At 46.6% G+C, this 22,057-nt stretch overlaps 1 protein-coding gene across 1 annotated transcript in view; it reads left to right on the top strand.

Annotated features, from left to right (window-relative positions):
- TLL2 (tolloid like 2) overlaps positions 1–22,057 on the top strand; it is a 139,854-nt gene that overhangs the window by 26,863 nt on the left and 90,934 nt on the right. The window contains exon 2 of the mRNA XM_070469954.1: positions 8,992–9,102. Coding sequence (XP_070326055.1) covers positions 8,992–9,102 — 111 coding nt within the window. The remainder of the gene's footprint in view (positions 1–8,991; positions 9,103–22,057) is intronic.

The raw sequence follows: 22,057 nt of genomic DNA, 5'->3' as shown, positions 1-22,057 counted from the left end.
TAGATTCTAAATACTGTTCAGCTGATATGTTGATTTCAATTATTTATTTGTGATTTATTTTGGTGAGAGGTTCAAAACCAACTTGACTTTTCCCCAAAGAACTAACCCATTGTCTCCATGTAATTCACTGATGTTGATTAATCCCCCTCTTTCCGCAAATTTGTGAGACCTCTCTTGTCATATATACATTTTCTTATGTAGACTGGGGATTGCTTCCAGACTATTCCATGTTGCAGGTTTGTCAAAGATTTATAATGAATTTTCATGTTAGATGAGGCCAGTCATCCTTTGGTACTTTTCTCCTTCATTTTTATCACCTAATTATGCAGATGAACTTTAATATTCTTTTGTAAATAATAGGAAAAAATTTATTGGACTTTTGATTAAAATATGTTAAACCTACACATTAATTCAGAAAGAATACTTAAGAAACAGAGTATGTCTTCTCTTTCATGTCACTTTTTATAGGTTTTAGTAGAATTTTACAATGTCAGCATGGTACTACTTTTTTTTTTTTGGCTTCACCCTTCAGCCTGTAGGATCTTAGTTTCCCGACCAAGATTTGAACCTGTAACCCCTGCATTGGAAGTTTGGAGTCCTAACCACTGGACCATGGAAGTCCCAACACAGTACTACTATTTGTGTCAAGGTTTTTCCTAGATATATGATCCTTTTTTGCTGCTATTTTAAACAGAATTTATTATTTTATATTATTACATTGTATATTATACAATATTTTATTTTGTATTATTTATATTGTATACTTTGGCTTCCTTGGTGGCTCAGTGGTGAAGACACTGCCTGCAATGCAAGAGACACAGGAGACGTGGGTTCAGTCTCTGGGCTGGGAAGATTCCCTGGAGGAGGGCATGGCAACCCACTCCAGTATTCTTGCCTAGAGAATCCCATGGAGAGAGAAACCTGGCGGGCTACAGTCCATAGGGTCGCAAAGAGTCAGATACAACTGGAGCAACTGAACATGCATGCAGGCATGCACATATTGTATACTTATAGCGATTAGCCACATGTGGCAATTTAAATTAATTAAAATAATATAAAATACTGAGGGGTATCTGCTTAGCTCTAGCATTTCAGCCTGACATGCTGATCTCGCTGGTGAAGGCTATACTCTCAATCCTTTGGCTTTGGTTGTCAGTCATCCTCTGTGGCCTGTCCTGTTGACCTCAGGCCTCTGCTGTTCCGCTGGCCTTCTTGACACCCCTACATCCTCCCTAGGCATGTGGGAGCACCCAGAGTCCCAGACACCAGGTGCTGGGGACCAGATTTGGAAGCACCCTTGGCCCACATCTCTGGACATTGCCCCCCCACTCCCACTGTCCTATTGCTCCTGTGTGTGGTGGATGGATGGCTTCTTCTAGACTTGCAGCCGCACTGGGCTATACCCTGGAGAATTGCCTAATAGCCTTGTGTGCACAGGCTCCCTCACACCACATGGCCCATTCCTATCCTCTGACGTGGAAGGCTTCCTTCTCACCCTTCTGCTGATGGGGACTCCCCAAGTCATATCCAACTCCTTCCCTGAAGTAGCCTTTGCCTTCTTCCCTCCCTGAGACCACAATGGCAGAATGCATGCAGGAAACAAGACTCACTATCTATTGAAAATTCACCAGTTTAATGTTTTCAGGTATGCCTATCGTTTCAAAAGGAAGGAGACCTGGTTACTTTCCAGGCAGGTGGCTGAGGAATAATTTAGCCTGGCTTTGGGCATTGAACTTACATAAATAGAATTTGGAACACACTTTCCTTTCATTAATTTATCAATAAATATTTTGTGAGCATATTCTCGATGTCAGACATCATTCTGGGCACTAGGGATATTTGTAGCAAAAAAAAGTAGACAAAAATCTCTACCCACATTAACAGACCTTCTAGTGGACCTTCTTGGGTCCTGGTTTTATGGTGGGTAGTTATTCAACATGAGTTTTGTGCATAATACTTTTTGTTCATCTTGAGAGTGGCTTGGTGACTATCTCCTATAGGGTTAAGAGCTAATGGCCTGTCTTCATTTTCTGACAAGCCTTAGTCTGTTGGATAGAGACATAGTGACCGTCCCTATAGGAGAATGTGCACTTCTTTCTATTTCATATATAAAAAAAACCCTAAAGGAGGGTCAAGAAGCTCTTTCTGGGCCTCAGATTTCATCTTTGGATGTAGAGACTCAGGCCAGAAGACAGTCTTCTGAAGTTCCTCAAGGCTTTCATTCAACATATGTTTCCTGCTCTCTGTGCTAAGGATGGACCTACAGGGCAGGCAGACAGCCCTTGACTTCATGAAACTTCGAAGACAGAAGTTAATTAACTTCTGTTGTGATGAGACCCCTGGTGGCTCAAATGGTAAAGAATCTGCCTGCCAATGCAGAAGATGAGGGTTCAACCCTGGGTCAGGAAGATCCCCTGGAGAAGGAAATGGCAACCCACTCCAGTATTCTTGCCTGGGAAATGCCATGGACAGAGGAGCCTGGAGAGCTACTCCATGGGGTCACAAAGAGTTGGCCATGACTGAGCAACTGAACGTGATGAGACTGTGGACTCTCTCTGTAACTCCATGGATGCAGCCCTCAGAGTCCCCGCAGTCAGATGGAGCCCGCCCACCAGGCTGGAGGCTCTGGTGGCACCCTTTTCTTGCAAACAGAGCCCATCCTGTGTGCTTGGCTCAGTAAATGTTTACATCCTGCCTTCCTTCCTCAGTCTGCTCTTTATCGTGCCTTTCTGCCGGAGGAGGAGCCATTAAGCCACAGTAGATTCTGTGTTGACATGAAGTTGTGACCTCTGGGGAATCCCAGAGTGACAACACCTGCCTCCAAGCTGACTCCTGAGCATTCTTATGTTCTCCTATGGGGCATTGGTTGAGATCGCTGAAGGAACTATGTGCAGAAGAGCATGCACATTGTTGTTGGAGTCCGGGGTGATGGCTCCCCACTGTTGCCTCAGGCTTATTTTGAATATTCAAAGCCCATGTCTTCCCCCTTTGGCATTGGGATTTTCACTCTTGGCTCCCAGATGCATGTGGACAGATTCTACTGTACTAGTTCAGATAACAGCATAATGAGAATTGTCCTGGACTGGAGCCTTGGCTGTGCGAAATGCCTTGTTCAGGGACTTTGAACAAATCACTCCGCCTCTCTCCACAACATGCTCATGTCTATGGAACGGGATCAGGGTAGGACTGGAGATGACAACCTGATTCTGGACCTCTGTTCTGGGGTACCATTTACTCTGGTCTGAAGCCTGATGTTGGGGAGCTTCCAGAGCCCAGTGCAGTGCTGGTGAATCATTCTAGGAGAGTCATTTAGGTGACGGGCAGCAGCCTTCTTGGACTGTGTCTTTGAGGGACAAGTTCAGTCGCTCAGTTGTGTCCGACTCTTTGCGACCCCACAGACTGCAGCATGCCAGGCTTCCCTGTCCATCATCAACTCCCGGAGTTTGCTGAAACTCAAGACCATTGAATCGGTGATGCCATCCAACTATCTCATCCTCTGTTGTCCCCTTCTCCTCCTGCCTTCAATCTTTCCCAGCATCAGGTCTTTTGTAAGGAGTCAGTTCTTCACATCAGGTGGCCAAAGTATTAGAGTTTCAGCTTCAGCATCAGTCCTTCCAATGAATATTCAGGACTGTTTTCCTTTAGGATGGACTGGTTTGATTTCCTTGAGGGACAAAGGAACTGCCTTTAGGATTCTGAGACAGCATCCATTAGACAGAAGGGCAGTGTGAGAGATCAGACGTGGTGTCAGGGACCCTCCAGGACCACAGGAGAGGAGGCTAGGCGGGGTGTGGGAGGGGGCTCTCTGGGTCCTGAGTCCAGTGGCAGACCCTGTGGTCTTCCCAGTGTGTGCTCCCAGGGGCAGGCTGGATCAGCCCCTTCTGTGGGGCTGTGAGTAAGGGCTGCCTTGGGCTGGGTGCTAGCAGTAAGTCAGTGACCCCCTTGTGGAGGTGGGAGGGGTCATACTTGTTACAGCCTCTCTTGATCTCACTGTCCATCACCATTAATGGGAGCCATTGCTGAGGATCTTCATGTCTGAAGGTGCAGCTCAGCTGAGCATCTTATATTTACCCAGTGGTGCCTGGTGCCAGCTTTACTCACAGTATCTCACTTGATGCTCACAACAACCTTGTGGGGAAGCTATTATGATTATTTATTCTCATGTGAAAGATGGGGAAACTGAGATTCAGAGAGGTTGTTTGTTCATGGTTACACAGGCACAACTTGGACAGTTTATCTCATTCAGTACCTCCACTCTTAGCTAGAGCATCTATATGATTACTTTTCTTAGTGTATATAAAATGAGATTTTCTATATGAAATATGTGTACAACTGGATCCTGTCCTCAAGGGACTTGGAATCTGGTTGAACGGGAAGCTGAGGAAGGAAATGTGGGAAATGAAAAAAGCCTGGGTTTGGTTGTTCTGGCTCTGCCACTTACTGGCTGTGTGACCCCAAACAAGTCATTCTCTTCTTGGAATTTCAGTTTCTTCATCTATAAAACGGGAATGAGAAAGGTCAAGAATTATTGCATATGGACAATCCAATATTAATTGTAAAGCACTATAGAAAATACTTTTCCTCCCCACACCCCCAGCTTCACTTCCTCTACCCCCACCCTTGCATTTATGGGCTCAGTAAATATTTGTTAGGTAGATGCACAGACAAAATTTAGCTCCTGTGGTCTGGTTGGGACTGTTTTTCCTAAAGGAATGTAGAGAAAGGCAGGCATGTTTCAGGAGTGGGAGGAATACTTTCATGCAGAGATATGGCTGTTGGGAGCTGAGTGAGCTTCACAGGGCAGGGGCTTCTGGATGAAGACAGGGCGGAGTAGGAGAAAGACAGGGAATCCAGTGAAAATTAGAGTGACATGACTCTTCACTGAATGCTCCCTGAGGGCCAGGACCTGTCATACCGAGTGTTTAAATTAACACACTTACCTCATTTAGTTCTTGCCAACTCTACAAGGTAGGTAATTCTATTTCAAGATGAGGAAACTGAGGCTCAGCGAGGTCAAATGATTTGTTGAAGGTCACACAGCTATCAAATGGCCACAATAGGATTTGAACCCAGGATTCCTCTGGCTTAAAATTACATGTTTTTAATCAACCTACCTCCCCAGGTGAACAATACAACACAGGCAGGCTGGGAGTGCTTTCAGGAAGAATTCCTTATGTGGGAAGCAGTCTGGGACTCCTTCCCTTTGAAGTCAGGAGGACTCCTGAGTGCTGGGCACTGAAGGGCTGGAAACCAGATGGAGACCAAGGCGGGCTGAGCAAGCCCGGGAGGAGTTTCTCGGCAGCCCTCTGACTTAGGAAGCTCCCTTGCCCTGACCTCAGTTACTCTCTGGTTTGCAAACTGGTGTGTGCAGGGGTACCAGAGGCTTAGCAAGGGGTGCACTGTGCAGAGAACTTAAGGGAATGAATAACCAGATTCTAAAGCTTCCACACAAGATTCTGTATTAAAACTGCTGGAGGATGCCCTGGTCATGGTGGTCCCTCCCCAGTTTTACTGATGAGAGCATCACTTGTCACTCATCCTGGGGTACAAAACCCTCTGAGCAGTAAAGGGAAAATGAGAAATGACTGGTCACAGAGCAGCCTTCTCTGATGATGAGTCAAGGTATCTTAGAAAAGGAGATGGCAGCTCACTCCAGTATTCCTGCCTGGAGAGTCCCATGGACAGAGGAGCCTGGTAGGCTACCATCCAGGGGTCACAAAGAGTTGAATGTGACTAAAAACAGCAAGGCATCTTAGACCTGGCATTCTCCTGTCTTTTCCTATCTGTATAAATTTCTGTTTAGGGGGATGCATGTGCTTAGTGGAATGTTTTGAATTCAAAACAACTTAAATAGAGTTAAGTTAATGACAGTGATTCTTTTAAGTATAACAGATATGGATGCTGGACTTCCATTATTTCAAGATATGTGGATAAAACCCAAGATGAATATTTCCTTGATTTCTTTCTGATGTAGCATGTGCTATTCAATAAGATGGTTAAGTCTATTTTACCAAATCACATTCTGAAACATTTATTATAATTATAGTCAATCTTCATTGTATAAAATGTTCACTATTTTTTTTTTTTTTTTACTTCTTGTGAACAAAATTTAAAATGTATTTAAACTCATGGGGGAAATTCTTTAATGTTAGGCTTACAATATACATAAGGATATGTGGCTTTTAAAAATTATTTTGGGGGACTTCCCTCTGGTCCAGTGGCTAAGACTCCATGCTCCCAATGCAAGGGGCCTGGATTTGATACCTGGTCAGGGAATTAGGGCTTCCCTGGTGGCTCAGAGGTTAAAACGTCTGCCTACAATTCGGGAGACCTGGGTTCAATCCCTGGGTCAGGAAGATCCCCTGGAGAAGGAAATGGCAACCCACTCCAGCATTCTTGCCTGGAGAATCCTATGGATGGAGGAGCCTGGTGGGCTACGGTCCACGGGGGTCACAAAGAGTCGGACACAATTGAGTGACTTCACTTTCACTTTCATGGAATTAGATCCCACATGCCCCAACTAAGACCTAACACAGTCAAAAAAAATTAATAAATAAAATATTTGAAAAATTATTTTGGGGATATGTGGGCACAAAAGCTTGAACATCATTGTGCTACTTCCTTGGCTTGTTGAAGTCTGCCCAGATCCTGTTAATATACTCCGTTGCCTTCCACCCTCTTGCTTCTGTGCTCTCAGATGTGAGGAGTGCTCCTGACTACACTGTGAATGCCATCAATAACAAGGATGTTTTTCCTTTGAGGAAAAGATGGCAGTGTATTGTGGACTTGAGCTAAATCTTCAGGAAGCTGGGAGGGGCTCAGGACCCTCAGCTGGAAACCATCTTTGGCTGAGCCAACTTTGTTACACATTTCAACAAGGTGAAAATAAGTGTAACTTTCAAAAATTTAAGCAAATCAGTAGTTGTGCAAACCATCACCACAGTCCAGTTTTAGAACATTTCTACTACCTGGAAAAATTCCTTCATGACAACTTATAGTCTGATCTCATCCATATCCCCAGCTATAAGCAATCACTATTCTTTCTAGCTCTATAAACTTGCCTTTCTAGATGCTTCATATAAATGGAATCGTATAAAATGTAGTCTTCTGCATCTGGTTTCACTTAGCATGTTGTTTTTTAGAATCACATATTGTAGCATGTGTCAAGACTTCTTTATTTTTTTTTAAGTTTGTTCTTTTTAATTGTTAGATAGTTTTCCATCATATAGATAGACCACATTTTGTTTATCCATTCAACAGTTGATAGATGTTTAGGTTGTGTTTAAGTTTGGGGCAATTATTAATAAGGCTCCTAGAGGCTGGCGGGCTGCAGTCCATGAGGTTGCAAAGAGTTGGGCACAACTGAGCGACTAGGCACAGCACATGAATGCGACTGCTGTTAACATTTGAGTACAACTCTTTATGTGGACCTATATTTTCATTTCCTTTGTGGAGATCTCTAGGAGTGAAATTGCTAGGTCTTGTGATAAATTTAACTTTGTAGGAAAATGCCAAAAACCTTCCATAGGGAGTATACCATTTTATATCCCTGCTGGCATTGAATGAGGGTTCCCAGTCCTCTGCACCATGAGCCTGAGTTTTAATCACTCTTTGTTACTCGAAGGCCTTCTCAGTTTTTCTTTTACTGTTTAGTGATAAGAATAGGCTGGCTCTTCCAACTCCTGAAGTTCCTGATTTTCCAGATTCTCTCCATTTCTTTTCATTCCCACTATGAATTGCTCGATTCTTTTTTTTTAAATTCAACATATTTAAACAACAACAAAATAAAAACAATAAAAATAATTTACCTATTTCTCCCACACCTACCCCACTCACTGCCTGTGGCAGCATGTATGTATATATATACATATAAGCTTTCATGTGAAATATATATATTCTGCATGTAAAAGAGATCATGTGATCTCATGTGATGTTTGTCTTTGTCTGTCAGACTTATTTTACTTAGCCTAATGCCCTCAACATTCATCCATGTTGTTGCAGCTGGCAAGACTTTGTTCTTTTTTCATGGCTGACACTTAACGTTGTTTCCGTATCTTGGCTATTGTAAATAATGCTGCAGTGAACGTGGAGATACAGATATTGTTTCAAATCAGTGTTTTCATTTTCTTTATATAAGTACTCAGAAGTGGAACTGCTAGGTCACATAGTAGTTCTATTTTTCATTTTGAGGGGAAACCACCATATTGTTTTCCATAGTTTTTGTTGTTTAATCACTGAGTCATGTCCAATTCTTTTGCAACCCCATAGACTGTAGCCTGCCAGGCTCCTTTTTCAGTGGGATTTCCCAGGCAAGCATACTGGAGTGGGTTGGCATTTCTTTCTCCAGAGAATCTTCCTGATCCAGGGATTGAACCTGTGTCCTCAGCATTGGAAGGCGGGTTCTTTACCACTGAGCCACCAGGGAAGCCTGTTTTCCATAGGAGCTGTACCAATTTACATTCCCACCAACAGTGCACAAAGGTTTCTTTCTTTCTTTTTTTTTTTTTTAATATTTATTTATTTGGCTGTGCTGGGTCTTAGTTGCAGCATATGGGATCTAGTTCCCTGACCGGGGATCAAACCCAGGGTCCCTGCACTGGGAGCTCAGAGTCTAAGCCACTGGGCCACCAGGGAAGTCCCCACAAAGGTTTCTTTTTCTCCACATCTTTGCCAACACTTCCTTTTCTCGTGTTTTTGATAACAGCCATTCTAACAGACGTGAGACAATATTTCACTTTGGTTTTGCATTTTCCTGACCTAGGCCTTTAATCTTCAGTGCAGTTGGCCCCAGCCCTGTGACTTTGATGCACAGATTTATTATCTGTTGTTCTCTCTCTACCAGTCCTATCTCTTAGGCTCAGGGAGAAATTTGATTGGATGGACTATCTTTTCTAGAGCTTACTACTTAGCTTCCAATACCCTCTGGGCCACTAGTAAATTCATTCTTTGATCTCCAGCTTAAATTGATAGACTTCTATTTTTCCTTCCCAGCTGTCTTTTGGGGAGACATTGCCTTAGATGAAGAGGACCTGAAGTTATTTCACATCGACAAAGCCCATGACTGGGTCAAGCAGTCAGTGGAGGACATGGGACATAGCACAGGTAAGTACGGGGTCCCCTCCACCCCCGCCGTGGAGGGAAGGCCTGGGGACTCGGACACGGGTAGATGTTGACCACAGATCGTTGGTATCTGGCCTGTTGGTCCAGGGCCCACCTGTCAGTGGAAAACCTGAGGGACCACACCTTCTCCGTTGCAGGCTGGGAAGCTGAAGTTTGCCTGTCCTTCTAAGAAAGCCTCCATCCGCCTCTTTATCCAAAGGTTCAGCCCTGAGCTCAGAGACTTGAACTCAACATGGGTTCTCAGGACTCTGGCCTCTGGGTCTAGCGCTTCCCAAATGGAGGGAATTCCTGGAGAGGTTCCGCTGAGGGCAGTGGGGCTGATGCTGATGGTGATTAGCAGTGGGAAGATGCTTGTTGGGGGGGATGGTGAGTGAGCAGGGGTATTGTGTACTTGCTTGGCCTACAAGCCAGGTGGAAATCCCCCCGGGCCAGGAAACACTGACGAGGCGTATAACTCTTCGATGACACCTCTCCCACCCTCCTTCTGAGCCTTCACCTTGGGGTAAGCAGTATTGAGACTGGTTTCCTGAGTTCTCCTCACCTCCCTGCCCACTGTACTCAGACACCTCCCCTCTGTGGAATCTCCATTTTCAGAAAGAAGCCCAGGGTTCTGCGTTGTGGGAGATGTTAGGCTGTGTGGCTGACAGTGACCAAGACTCCTGTGTGTCAGATGCTACACTTTCTATGCTGCCTGTGACCCCTCTACCCACCTTCCCTTCCTTTCTTTTGAGGCTTTAAAAAATTGTGGTAAGAACACTTAACGTGAGATCTATTGTCTTAACAAAATGTTAAATGTACAACACAGTACTGGAAACTGCAAGCACGATGTGATACAGCAGATCTCCAGAACATTCATCTTACATAACTGACGATACTGCTACTGTATTATGATACTGCATACTTCCCTCTTTAGCACCTCTCATGGGTCTAATGCAGTGCTGGTAAGAGAAAGATGAGTAACATGTGGCCTCCGCCTTCAAGGAGCGCTTTCTTGCCAGGCAGACAGAGTTTAGACCTGGATGAGCTCACTGACATCTCAAAGTTCAGTCTTCCTGTCTCTAAAATGAGGATGAAGCCAGCACACCCGTCAATGGGGATTCGGAGGATTTACTCCAAAAGGATTGGGCTAACCTGGTGCCTGGCACGTGGCATGTTCTCACTAAGGCACCCAGTCCAGCAGAATGAAACTGAAGCGTAGATAGATAAACTGTAATTCCTCAGGGCAAGTGTTACAACGAATCAAGAGCAGTGGGGCCAAGAAGGTCATTATGGGAATGGGCACTCTTGCCTTGTGTCTTGAAGGATGAATAGGAGTTCCTTAGGTGAAGAATCAAGAAGAGACATTTCAGCCAGAGGAGAGACTGTGTACAGAGACAGGGAGTATAAAAGGGGCTGACTTAGGGAACAGAGGAAGTTGTGGGTCACTGGAGGGTGGCTCTTTGGGGAGCTATTGAAGATAGATGCACCTGGAGAAGTTGGGGTAGATGATCAAGTGCCTGTTGACAGGGTGGGTGGGAATGTGCCCAGAGTGGAGGCAGCTCCCATGGTACCCCGTGTCTACGGCCCCAAAGAGCTGGGGCTTTCCTCTGTGGGCTGCAGGGGTCCTGCCTAAGGTTTCTGAATGGAAATGTAATTCACTCATCTGTGGCTGGGGGAGCTTGATGGAGTCCCCTCCATCACTGCTCTCCACATCCTGTCTGCTGCCCTGAGCTTGCTGGGTTCCTGGCTGGATGCTTGGGCAGCCTTACCATGCTGCTCGCTGGTGGTGATGGTGGAAGAGGGGTTGTCAGGACCACCCCTTCCCTTCTGCTGATGAACTTGGTGGCATCCAAGAACATCCCCAAAGCCCCCCACCCCTGAGTGCCTTGCACAGCTCAAAGATTCCGCTAGAACTAATTTACCAATTCTCCATTTCAGCATCTCCTGGCACCAAAGGCCCTGGGATCTGTATTCATTTGGGAGGGAAGGAGAATACATTGTATTCATATTTCTGGGTGTGGTCTGAGTTCACTCATTCGCTCACTCACTCAATTATTAATTGAAACCTCTACTGAGTGTTCATTTTGTGCCAGGTCTAGTGCCAAATCCTGAGAAGGTATAGACTGAGGTGTCTCTTAAGGGTTCACCAGCTCGTGGAGGAAATAGATGCAAAAGGAATGAAGAATTAGAGGTAGAGGTCCCAGGAAGCACAGGGGGAGTAGGGACACTGAGAAGCACTGGTCCCATTGCTGGGGGGGGGAGTCAGAAAGGCTTCCCAGAGGAGGGGGTCCTGGGGAGGTGGACGGGGTTCCCAGATTAGAGAAGGAGTCGAAGGGTTGAGAAAGACAGTCCATACTGAGGGAGGGGTCATTCTTGGGGTGGGAAATGGGATGGCAACCTCCACTGAGTTGGTGATAAGCTCCCTTCTCGTCCAAGGTCTGCTCCCTCTTTATGTGGGGGGGGCGGCAGTAGGACTGTGCTCAGCAGAGTGGGCGGGGGCAGCTGCCATGGCTCATGGGGAGCATGAGCAGCTGCAAGGACTAGGCCAAGCTCCACACAGGATGTAGGGCTGAGGGGAAGGCAAGAGGGCAAAGGTTGTCAGGAGGTCAGAGGTCCTCATCGCCAGTGGCCGGGAGGAGGGAGGAATGAGCTTCTTTTGGTGTCCGACTTTATGATTTTCACTTCTTTGGATTTGAAGGGACTTCTCCTGTATGGTTTGAAAAGTCCATTTGAATTTAAAATGGGATTTTGGGATCCAAATTATTTCTCACACTGTTATTTACATGGCGTGTAAATCACATCATAATTGAACTTCAGTCAAAGGAAGCATCTTTTCATAATTCTGTCATTCCAGCTCATATATGCCCCCCATCCGCGCTCCCCGCCAGATTCTTACTGGTGTCCTAGAGAAGTTGATCAGATTGTAAGTTTTGTGTGATTAATCTTTTTAAATTTTCTTCTTTGCTATATTGGGCTTCCCTGGTAGCTCAGCTCGTAAAGAATCCACCTGCAATGCAGGAGACCCTGGTTCAATTCCTGGGTCGGGAAGATCTGCTGGAGAAGGGAACGGCTACCCACTCCAGTATTCTTGGGCTTCCCTTGTGGCTCAACTGGTAAAGAAGCTACCTGCAATATGGGAGACCTGGGTTTGATCCCTGGGTTGGGAAGATCCCCTGGAGAAGGGAATGGCTACCCACTCCAGTATTCTGGCCTGGAGAATTCCACGGGCTGTATAGTCCACGGGGTTGCAAAGAGTTGGACACAACTGAGCAACTGTCACTCACTTCACTTTTGTTATATTATTTTAGTACTTAAAACTAGTGAACCTTGCTGTGGCCCGGGTTCAATCCCTGGTTAGGGAACTGAGATCCCATGAACTGTGCAACAGAAACAAAAAATCAGTGAACTTCACATAGCTGAGACATGCAGTATGATGTACTTTTCTGTGTCCAGTCCATGTGGCCACTACCCAGACCAAGGGATGGAATATTTCCAGAACCCCGAGACTCCCTCTCATGCCGCCTTCCAGCCAGCACCCACCCCACGGCAGCCATTCATCTGACCTCTCTCCACACGGATGCATTTTACCGACATGAATGGACCCATGCAGTGTGTGTTTGTGTCTCCTCCTCCTCAGTTTTGTGACTGTGGAATGTCCCCCATGTTGTGTGTGAAGCTCTGGTTTGTCCTCTTTGGTTCTTGTGCTGTGTTCTCATGCATGAAAATACCCTACTTTATTCATTATTCCATTGCTAGCCATTTGGACATTTGACAGTTTAGGGATATGATAACTGAAACTACTACTCACAGTCTTGTGTCTACCTTTCTGTGGACATAAGCACTCATTTCTGTTTATGTACCCAGGAGTGGAATTGCTGGGTCACAGGGTATTTGTAAGTTATTAGGAGATGCAGTCAGATTTCCCAAGCGGTTGTACCAGTTTACAGCTGTGTGGGTACATGCTGATTTGGAAAGCAGGCGGAGGTGACCATGCAGAACCCAGGGAGACCTCCGGGTCTTGGTCTTTCCAGCTTGGGGACCCCACTCACACCTCCAGACCTGCACAGCATCATCATCACGAATGCTCAGGGTGGCTCCTGTCAGCAATCCTCCTGCTGCCCTTGGGGGACCTGCCACGGCACAGCATGGGGACCCATGCTTGCAAATTTAAGAAAGAGACCTCAAAGAGAGGCTGGGCTGTGGCCAGCCACCATGCCAGCTGAACGACTAGCTGCCCGAGAGTTGCCTGTCTGTGCAGGGAAGGGAAGCCTAGCAGCCCTGCCTCTGACTCCTTCATGGTGCTCTCCTAAGGCTGCCTGGTGAGCCTCATGCTCTAAAAACCTGAGTATCTGTCTTCTCGTTCCTTCTCCGCTGTGAGCTGAGAGAAAACAGAGTCCACACAGGTTCGACTTTGGATCCCCAGCACTTTTGTATCTAGGAGGTTGGAGACAAGAGAAGGAAGAGATAGATGGAGACCGGCAGGCCCTGGATCATCTCCCACGGGCCTTAGGGGTGAAGAGCTCCCACAGGGCATTGCTCTCAGGAGTGTAGTCAAAGCACTGGTCACCATCACCAGCTTTGACCTCAGACTGTCTGGACTTGAATCCTTGAGCTGGGCCTCAGTATCTTCATCTGTTAAATGGGTAGAGTAATAATCCTTACCTTGGAGTGATGTTGTGAGGATCAAAGGAAAGAATACATGCAAAGTGCTGAGCACAGTGCCTGGCACATAAAAAATGCTCAGTAAACATCAACTCTTCCTGTTCTTCCTCATTATTAGCAGTAGTATTTGTAGAAAGAACACTGACCTAGGTGGGTTCAAGGTTAAAGTAGAGGATGATGGACATTTGTTATGTGCAGGAGGGAACTTTGGGGGCTCAGGCATGAGGTCTTTGAAACATAAACCTTCCTGATATTTCCTCCTTCCCAAGCTAGAGATATATAGTTTTTCTGGTGTGTTTTTATGCAAGGTTATTTTTATCTTGATTACTTTTCTCTGAGGGCCTATAGGACTTTGCATCTATCTAAAACAGTTATTTTATTTTCATAATGGGAATATTTTAAATTGTTTTTGCTGATTAAACTAATACCACTGGTTGTTAAAAAAAAAAAAAAAAGTCCAATAGCTCAAAACTGTGAAAAGTATAAAGTGAAAATCCCCTTTTATCCCAGCCCCAGGGGTCCCCATCATGATCTGTTTGCTGGATCCCTTCCAGCCTTACTGCACTCAGGTCATGTGCAGATATTTTTTAAACATAAAAGGAATTTCTCTTAACACCCTCTTGTATAACCTGCATCTTTAACACCATACCATGGACATCTTTTAATGTAGTATTTTGAGGTTGATCATATTTCATGTACAATTCTGCTACCATTTATCGAATTAATCTATACAGATGGACCTGACGGCTGTTTTTCTTCTTTTCTGTAATTTTTTTTTCTATTAGAGACGTTGCTACTGTGAACAACCCTGTGCATAGATCTATAAACGTTTGCTTTGGTTAAAAAAAAAATTTTAAAGGAACCACACCTTTATCCGCTCTTTGTACTTCCAAATGTGTGAAAGGATGTATTCTTAGATATTGGTTATCTCATTTCCAAGTGTGGGTAATTACCCCTGGGTTTTTGGGAGGGTGGGGGGGGAACAGAGCTAAATCCCTGGAGGGAGATGGGATGCACTGTGGCCCCAGATACCTCCTTTCCCTGGTCTCTCCTATGAACTTGGAGCTGCTTTCCTGGTTGCTGAATGAAACAGTGTCCTTGTTCTAGAAATGACCTGGTCTGCCTCATTTTCTAGATGTGCCCTGTATCCCAAATTCAGCCAGTTGCAGAGTCAGGACTAGAACCCAAGGCTTCCCATCTCCCAGGCTGTGTCCTCCATGGTACCAACCTGTCTGCCATGTTGCCAGAAGGAAGGAATGCCAGCCAACAGGGGAGCATGTAGCCATGCCTTTGCTGGCCCTGGGAAAGGAGCTGGAGTCTTTCTGGACCAGGAAGTGAGCCAAGACCTTATCCCTAGGTGAGTTTGAGAGCCCACTCAGTGTGCTGGGCTGGCCACAAAAACAGCCACTGAGGGCTCTGGGTCCCCAGAAGGGAGCCCCCTTTCTGGTCACTTAGGATCCTAGGCTATTGGTAATTATTTCTGATCAGATCAGTCTCCCTGCCTCCAGTTTCTGCTTCCCCATCCTGCTTCCAGGTGATCTTCCTGGACTTGACCTTGCAACCAATGTATTAGATTGAATAGTGTTCCCCTAGATTTATGACTATTCAAACCCCAGAATACAACCTTATTTGAAAAGAGTCTTTGCATATCTAAGATCTAGTTAAGGATCTTGAGATCATCCTCGATTTGGGGGGCCCTGAGTCCAGTGACTAGGATCTTTATAAGAAGAGGAGGGGACACAGAAAGACACAGAGAGGAAGACCATGCGAAGAGCAATGTAGCTACGAGCCAAGGGACAGCATGGATTGCGGAGAGGTAGCTCAGCTGGTAAAGAATCCACCTGCAATGCAGGAGACCCCGGTTTGATCCCTGGGTTGGGAAGATCCCCTGGAGAAGGGAATGGCTACCCACTCCAGTATTCTGGCCTGGAGAATTCCATGGACTGTGTAGTCCATGGGGTCCCAAAGAGTCGGACATGACTGAGTGACTTTCACTTAATCACTTAATCACCACGAGCTAGGACCAGGTGAGGAAGGTTTCTCCCCTAGAGCCTAGAGCAGAGGGAGCATAACCCTGCTGACCCCTTGATTTCAGACTGCTGTCCTTCGGAACTGGGAGAGAATAGATACCTGTTTGTAAGCCGCCGACTCTGTGGTAACTTGTCATGGCAGCCCGAGAAAACTGATGTACTGCTTTTTAAAACCCTTCCATAGCTCCCCATCCCTTGTCAGAAACATTCCTTATCTGGTGCCATAGGTCCTCGATGCTTTATCCACAGCCCACACATTCATTCCCTTCCCTCTCTTCATCCTCCAGTGAAACACTATGGCATCGTGTCTGTATAGACCCCCAGTGTCCTTCCTTCCAGTCTTCTGTCCCAGCTATGCCCTCTGCTCCAAGTCCCCACACTACAGAAAAAGAAATGAAGGTCCACAGACAACCAACAACTTACCCAGGGCCCTACGACTAGAGAGATTCATGACACCCTTTACTCAGCACAGATGCTGGTTTCAGAGGCCACCTGGATTGACAGTGCTGTTAATATTAACCTGATTTTGTGCTTGAGATGGAGAGAGTACTGTTCTTCCCCGCTGCCCGTTTTCAGACAGTCCCATTCCCCCTGCCATGAGAAGTGGCAGCAGCCTCTTGGATGTGTGTGGGGGTAAGGAGGCAAGAGTGCATTCTCCAGGGAGAGAATGTTCTTCTGTGAGCATTTTATGTGCAGTGAGAAGAATGGGAGTTCTGGGCAGGCAAGGGCCAAGCTGTTCTATGAATGGGGCCCTTGAATTAACATTGCAGAGTTTCCTAAAGCTGCTAATCGGATTAGCTGTGTAGTGAAGGAAGTACTTAGCGGGACACACACACAGTCACACACGCAGGCACACACACATTCTCCCATCCTTTTGCATCCTCTCTGATGTGGGGGTGCAGAGCCTGACACCCCATTTCTGAATTCTGGGATACCTCTCCCCCTAACCACACAAGATGTGGAGAAAAGTCCTGTGTGCTTGACATTTTGGGGACTTTCTTCTTGTTTGTTTCTGTCCTAAAACGTCCAGGAAGTGAAGTTGAACATTCTCATCTTTGCAAATGTTTAGAAACTTGGAGAGGAAATCTCATCTTGCAGTTCTCTCCATCCGGGTAATGGATCTGATTTCTTGCTCTTTGTAATGAAGACTCTGGAAGGGGAAATGGCTTTAATTACTTACTGGCTCTGATGGAAGGTGACGTTTCCCGCCTTGTCTATTTTTGAGCCACTGGGCCACGTCCATCTCTTTTTAAGGAACCAACCTTACTCTTAACTCCTGCCATCTGTGTAGAACATCCACATAAGCCCAACAGTTTGGGCATTTGAGTTCAAAATAACAAATCAGCTGGAGAGAGTCCAAGACTTAAGTTGGGGTAACTTGCCGCCTCTCCTTAGGCCTTATCACTCACAGATGGACCCTGCAGAGGGTCCTTGAGTTCCTTCTCCTACTTTGTCTGTGACTCGTAGGGGTATGTGCTACCATCACCTGGTCCCAGAGTCTCCTCTGAATAGAGGATCTCATGAAACCACATCCTGACTTCTTTCAAGCCAGTTTGAACTCTGTATTTGAGCTCTGGTGCTTCAAGCTGGAGAAAAGAGAGGAAGCAGAGGCCATTGAGCATTGAGGGGCTAAATTTAGGCACAAAAGGCTAAGTGTACCCATGAGAGATCCACACATACCACATGGGTTCCTGGGCCCTGTCTTCCAAGGGACCCAACCTGTCTCTGTTCCTGGACACATTTTTAGCCGTGAGGCCCTTGAGAGAACTTGTGAGTGGAGGTTGCTTTGAGCAGCCCCATCAACAGGCTGTGGTTTTTCTGACTGTCCTCCCATGGAGACATTTCCCACACTGGGTAGACATGGCTTCAGCTTTTCATTAATCTTTATTGGTGGTGGGCAAGCTACTAACTGACCAGCATCCAGGAAAGAAATGGGGGCAGTGGTGACTCCTTGTGACATCCTGTAGACGGGACAGTGTCCTGAGCTTATGGATGAATGGCAGGTTAGGCTTGCTGAGATGGAGACGGCTGGGTTCAAAACTGTCTTCTGTCACATCAGAAAACATCATCTGGGTGAGATGTGGTCACTCTTGCTGGGGCCACTGGCTTAGAGGAACAAGAAGCTATTGGGAGCAATCTTACTCATCCTTTCCACTGTCTCCTCCAGAGCTTGGGAACAAGGTCTTGGGGACTTCTCTTTCTCTCCTTATATTGGACTTGATATTTTGTGCTTGACAAATCCCTCTGAGAGTCTGATGAGTATTTTCAGCACTTCTTTGAGAAAAGGGTACAACACAGTTTTGCTTGCAATTTTAAGAAGTTTACTCTGTGAATTACAAGTTATGAAACTCAGGTCCATGGTCCCCCTTTCCTGTCTGTTTCCACTCTTTCAGAGATGTTCTCACATGGACATCCTGGATCCTAGAGCTGCAGGATAGAAAGGCATGGATGCTGGTGTCAGGCGGGCTTCGCTGGCTCTGTACTGATTAACTGTGGGAGTTAGGGGATTCCTTCCTTATCTGGAAAGTGGAATTGTGGGGGGAATGGGAAAGTGTGGGGGGTAAAGCACTCATCCTGGAGTCTGAGGAATGGTAGGTGCTCAAGAAATAATACCCATATGACTGTCTGTATGCCGGCTCCTGCCTTCTCATCTCCCAGCCCACCTCTGTGTCCCAGACTGCACACTCCCTAGATGCCTGGAAGTCGTTTCCTTTGCAGTACCCTGCCTGCATCCCACCGGGGTTTCTGGAGCCGGGCCTGTACCAGTGTCATCTAATCAGATCCTTGGATTTAGATCCCACCAGCCATGGGGAACCTCTATCAATCCCCAACATAAAGCCTTCCGTAGTTCACCTGAGTCAAACTCTAGGTCATGAAGTTGGCCAAAGATCTGAGAATGACTTAGATGCTGGTTCTTCTTTGATAGCAACAACCAGAAGAATAACTACTGTTTGTTGTGTGCTAATTGTGTCTCGTTGTTTAGTCGCTTAGTCGTGTCCAACTCTTTGTGACCCCATGGACTGTAACCTGCCAAGCTCCTCTGTCCACAGGATTTTCCAGGCAAGAACACTGGAGTAGGCTGCTATTTCCTTCTCCAAATAGTGTCTTAAATGATCTCATTTAATCATCGTACAACAGCTCTGTGAGGCAGGTATTGTTGATACCTACAGATATATAAGCTAATGTTCAGAGAAGTGTGTAACCTTTCTTTGATCAGACAACTAACTACTGGCAGAGCCAAGATTAGGACTTAACTCTGTCTAATGTCAAAGGCTGCTTTTAGCCTCTATACTGCATTGCTTCTAGAAATAGCTGCTGACTTCACCACTAACCCTGTTGCCTTGAGCTGTGAAGGCTTGGTTTCCCCACCACCACCTTTGAGAGGTGGTGATAGAAGACAAAGGCGAGTTCTAGGCACTTATGGAGCTGCTCTATGGTCCTGCCCACTGTCATCTCAGGTTGCTGTGTTCATGTTCAGTGTGTGCCTTGCTTTGCCCACCAAATTGTCAACAGCTGTGACTTCTTTTGTTTGGTCTTGGCACTCTCTCTTTAGTTCCAGCATCAGCCTGGACACAGGGACGGCAGCAGACAAACCCTTGTGAGTTGAAGATGGAGCCTCAGGATTGCATGGTGGCCTCCTTGCTCCTGCTCCCCCAGGCCACTTGGGGTTAGGACTGTTCGTTTGAATGTGGTTGTCTGGCATGGGAACCAGCAATGAAGAAAGGTGCGTGCTCAGGGGTGGTGCTCTCGGGCTGGTCAAGCCCAGATCACCTTGCAAGAGTGTCTGAAGAGGGCATCCTTTGGCCACATGGTCAATAGCTTCACTTTACTGAGCCCTTCATACAGAGCTCTAGGTGTGGTCCTTGGGTCTTTTCCAAGCCAGAGATGAAGTGCCAGCCTTTCTTCCCACTCCCTCAGAGCTCCTCTTAGCTGTTTTCTTTGCAGATCTGAGCCCACCCCTCGCTGATGGCTCTATTTCACCCCTCCCCTTCCAGAGAGAATTTGCCTTGGCTCCCACAGTCTAGACCTTGGTCTTTATAGCTGCACTGTGACTTTGGCATGTCTTAACACTCCCCTTGTATCTGCCCACAGCTCTGCTGAACGCTGCCTTCTTGGTAAGAGTCCTTTTCCCTCTCTCTCCCTCCACTCCTTCTCTTCCTCCTTTAAGGACCAGATGCTAATTGGGAACCTCTTCTGTGCTCAGCACCAAGGGTACAGCTGTATCCACTTTTTCTTCCGCCATTAAGGAGATGGAATTTTAATAATGGACGTGATAATGGTCCTGCTTTGGCAGTACTGCAGGAATGGGGCAGGCTGAGGTGGGGGAGGACCTGGGACCAAAAGACCCCATGGGTTTAGGGGCCCTACAGACTTCCGAGAGGAGGTGAGGTCCAGTGGGCAGAACTCACACCTGGAGAGAAGGCCCAGGGTAACAGCTGTCATCAGGCAGAAGTTGGTATTGGGTGTCCAGGCTGGGACCCAAGACCTGATGGAAGGCAGGAATGTTCGTGTAAGGACAGAGAGCCAGGCAGACAGCATCAGAGAGGCCTGTAATAGAACTCACAGAGGGTTCCAGTGCCATGCTGGGAGCTGGGAAGAAAAGGCAAGGACCCTGGTTCTTCCGCAAAGTGGGTACTAAGGAGGACAAGAAGCCAGAGCTTTGGCCTGAGGGAATAAGATGGGGATGAGGGTCAGAAATTAAGCAGAATTCCTTAGATCAAAATTGGAGCCAAAGGTGATGTGCCACTGTGACCCTCGAGTGTGGAGCCCAAACTCCCTAAATCCCCCTGCCTGAGGATAGGACTGGCTCCATGTGCAGTCAGCAACTGGAGAGGAGGACTGGGGTGAGGAACCAGTCGAGGCCTGGCAGTTATTCCTCCCATAAAGTTTTCAATTTAGTGAGATGATTTGAGATGAAAAAGAGGCATCTGATAAAGTGCACATCTGCTCTTTGGGAAGGAAAAAAGAATGCAACATAAGGATTCTATCATCTCTCTCCCTGAGGCCTCGTTCAGAGGCTGACTTATACCTTGGATTGAAGCCAGAGTTCGCTGTGAATTTGAAGTGTTGGGAAAAGTTAATTCACCTTTGGATTGATTTTTATTATGACTGCGTTTGTCAGAATTTGGAGAAACTGGGCTGGAAGGCTACTTGGAGTCACAACAGGGTGCAGAACCAGATGGGGGAGGGGCAGGGACCACCCTTGGGCATCTATGCAGGGAGCCGTTATCCCAGCCCCACCACACCCACCCCTGCCAGCAAAGGACCTTGAATCTGGGATCCTGAGTCAAAACTGAGAGATACAGCTTGAGAAACCAGGACGAATAAGAGTTTACTGCCTGACCTTCTAGGCAAGGTCCTTTCAGTTTAGAGATACAGAATCCCACTCGATATAGCTTGATAGAAGAGTTTATTTAGCAATATATTTTCTTGGCCATTTAAGGACAGAAGCAGAAGAGCTGGCCTCTGGGGACTCGTCTAGAGACGAGGGAGAAAAGAAGGCGGCTGGCTTCTCTCAGGGGCCACAGAGAATCTCCTTCCTGCTTTTCTCTCCTCCTTGTACCTGACCACCATGGCCACCGTGCCTGCGTCTGCATCATGATCCCTCTGCTTGCGTGTTCCCCACTGAATGCCTGCGGTACCCATCTATGTCGGGGTGCTGGGGAAGCCCTCAGAGTGGACGAGATCACCAAAAGAAGGAGGAAGAAGTGAACTGATGAGTGCCCCGGGGAGGCAGGAGGGAGAAGCAAAGTGATGAAAGAAGCAGGTGGTGGGTCTGTTTCTGTGGCTTCAGAGAGGAGTGAAGGCTGGAGCCGCCTCTGGTCAGTGAAGGGGACGGATGAGTGGACTGCCCCCCGGCGTGTGGGGATGTGGGAGGAGCGCCCTCTGGACTTAACTTGGTCTTGGGGTCAAGCCTATTAACCTCACACCCTCTTTGCCATTTATATTATTTTCATGGGAAAAAAACGAGTTCTCATCAGTCATCTTAATACCTGGAATTCGGGAACACAGCCTCATGAGAGCTGGGGATGGCTAGTCTCAGGTGAGGATCTAGCCTTCGCCACCCAGTTTTGGCCAACAGAAAGACTGTGCCTCACCTGTCCGAGCATCACTCTTTGCTTCTTCTTAATCTGATTCTATTTTCATGCTCTGTTAACTGTGTATGTTTTTTTTTCTAAATTTATTGAATGGAAACCTGTTTTCTGTTCTTCATTTAAACAGTAGGTGATCCCTAAAGCAAAATGAAATGAAATAAATCTACTCTA

This window comes from Odocoileus virginianus, chromosome 7, assembly GCF_023699985.2.
Source record: "Odocoileus virginianus isolate 20LAN1187 ecotype Illinois chromosome 7, Ovbor_1.2, whole genome shotgun sequence".
NCBI classification, from domain to species: domain Eukaryota; kingdom Metazoa; phylum Chordata; class Mammalia; order Artiodactyla; family Cervidae; genus Odocoileus; species Odocoileus virginianus.
The sequence above is the reverse complement of the archived record's forward strand: the minus strand, read 5'-3'. Positions and strand labels throughout refer to the sequence as shown.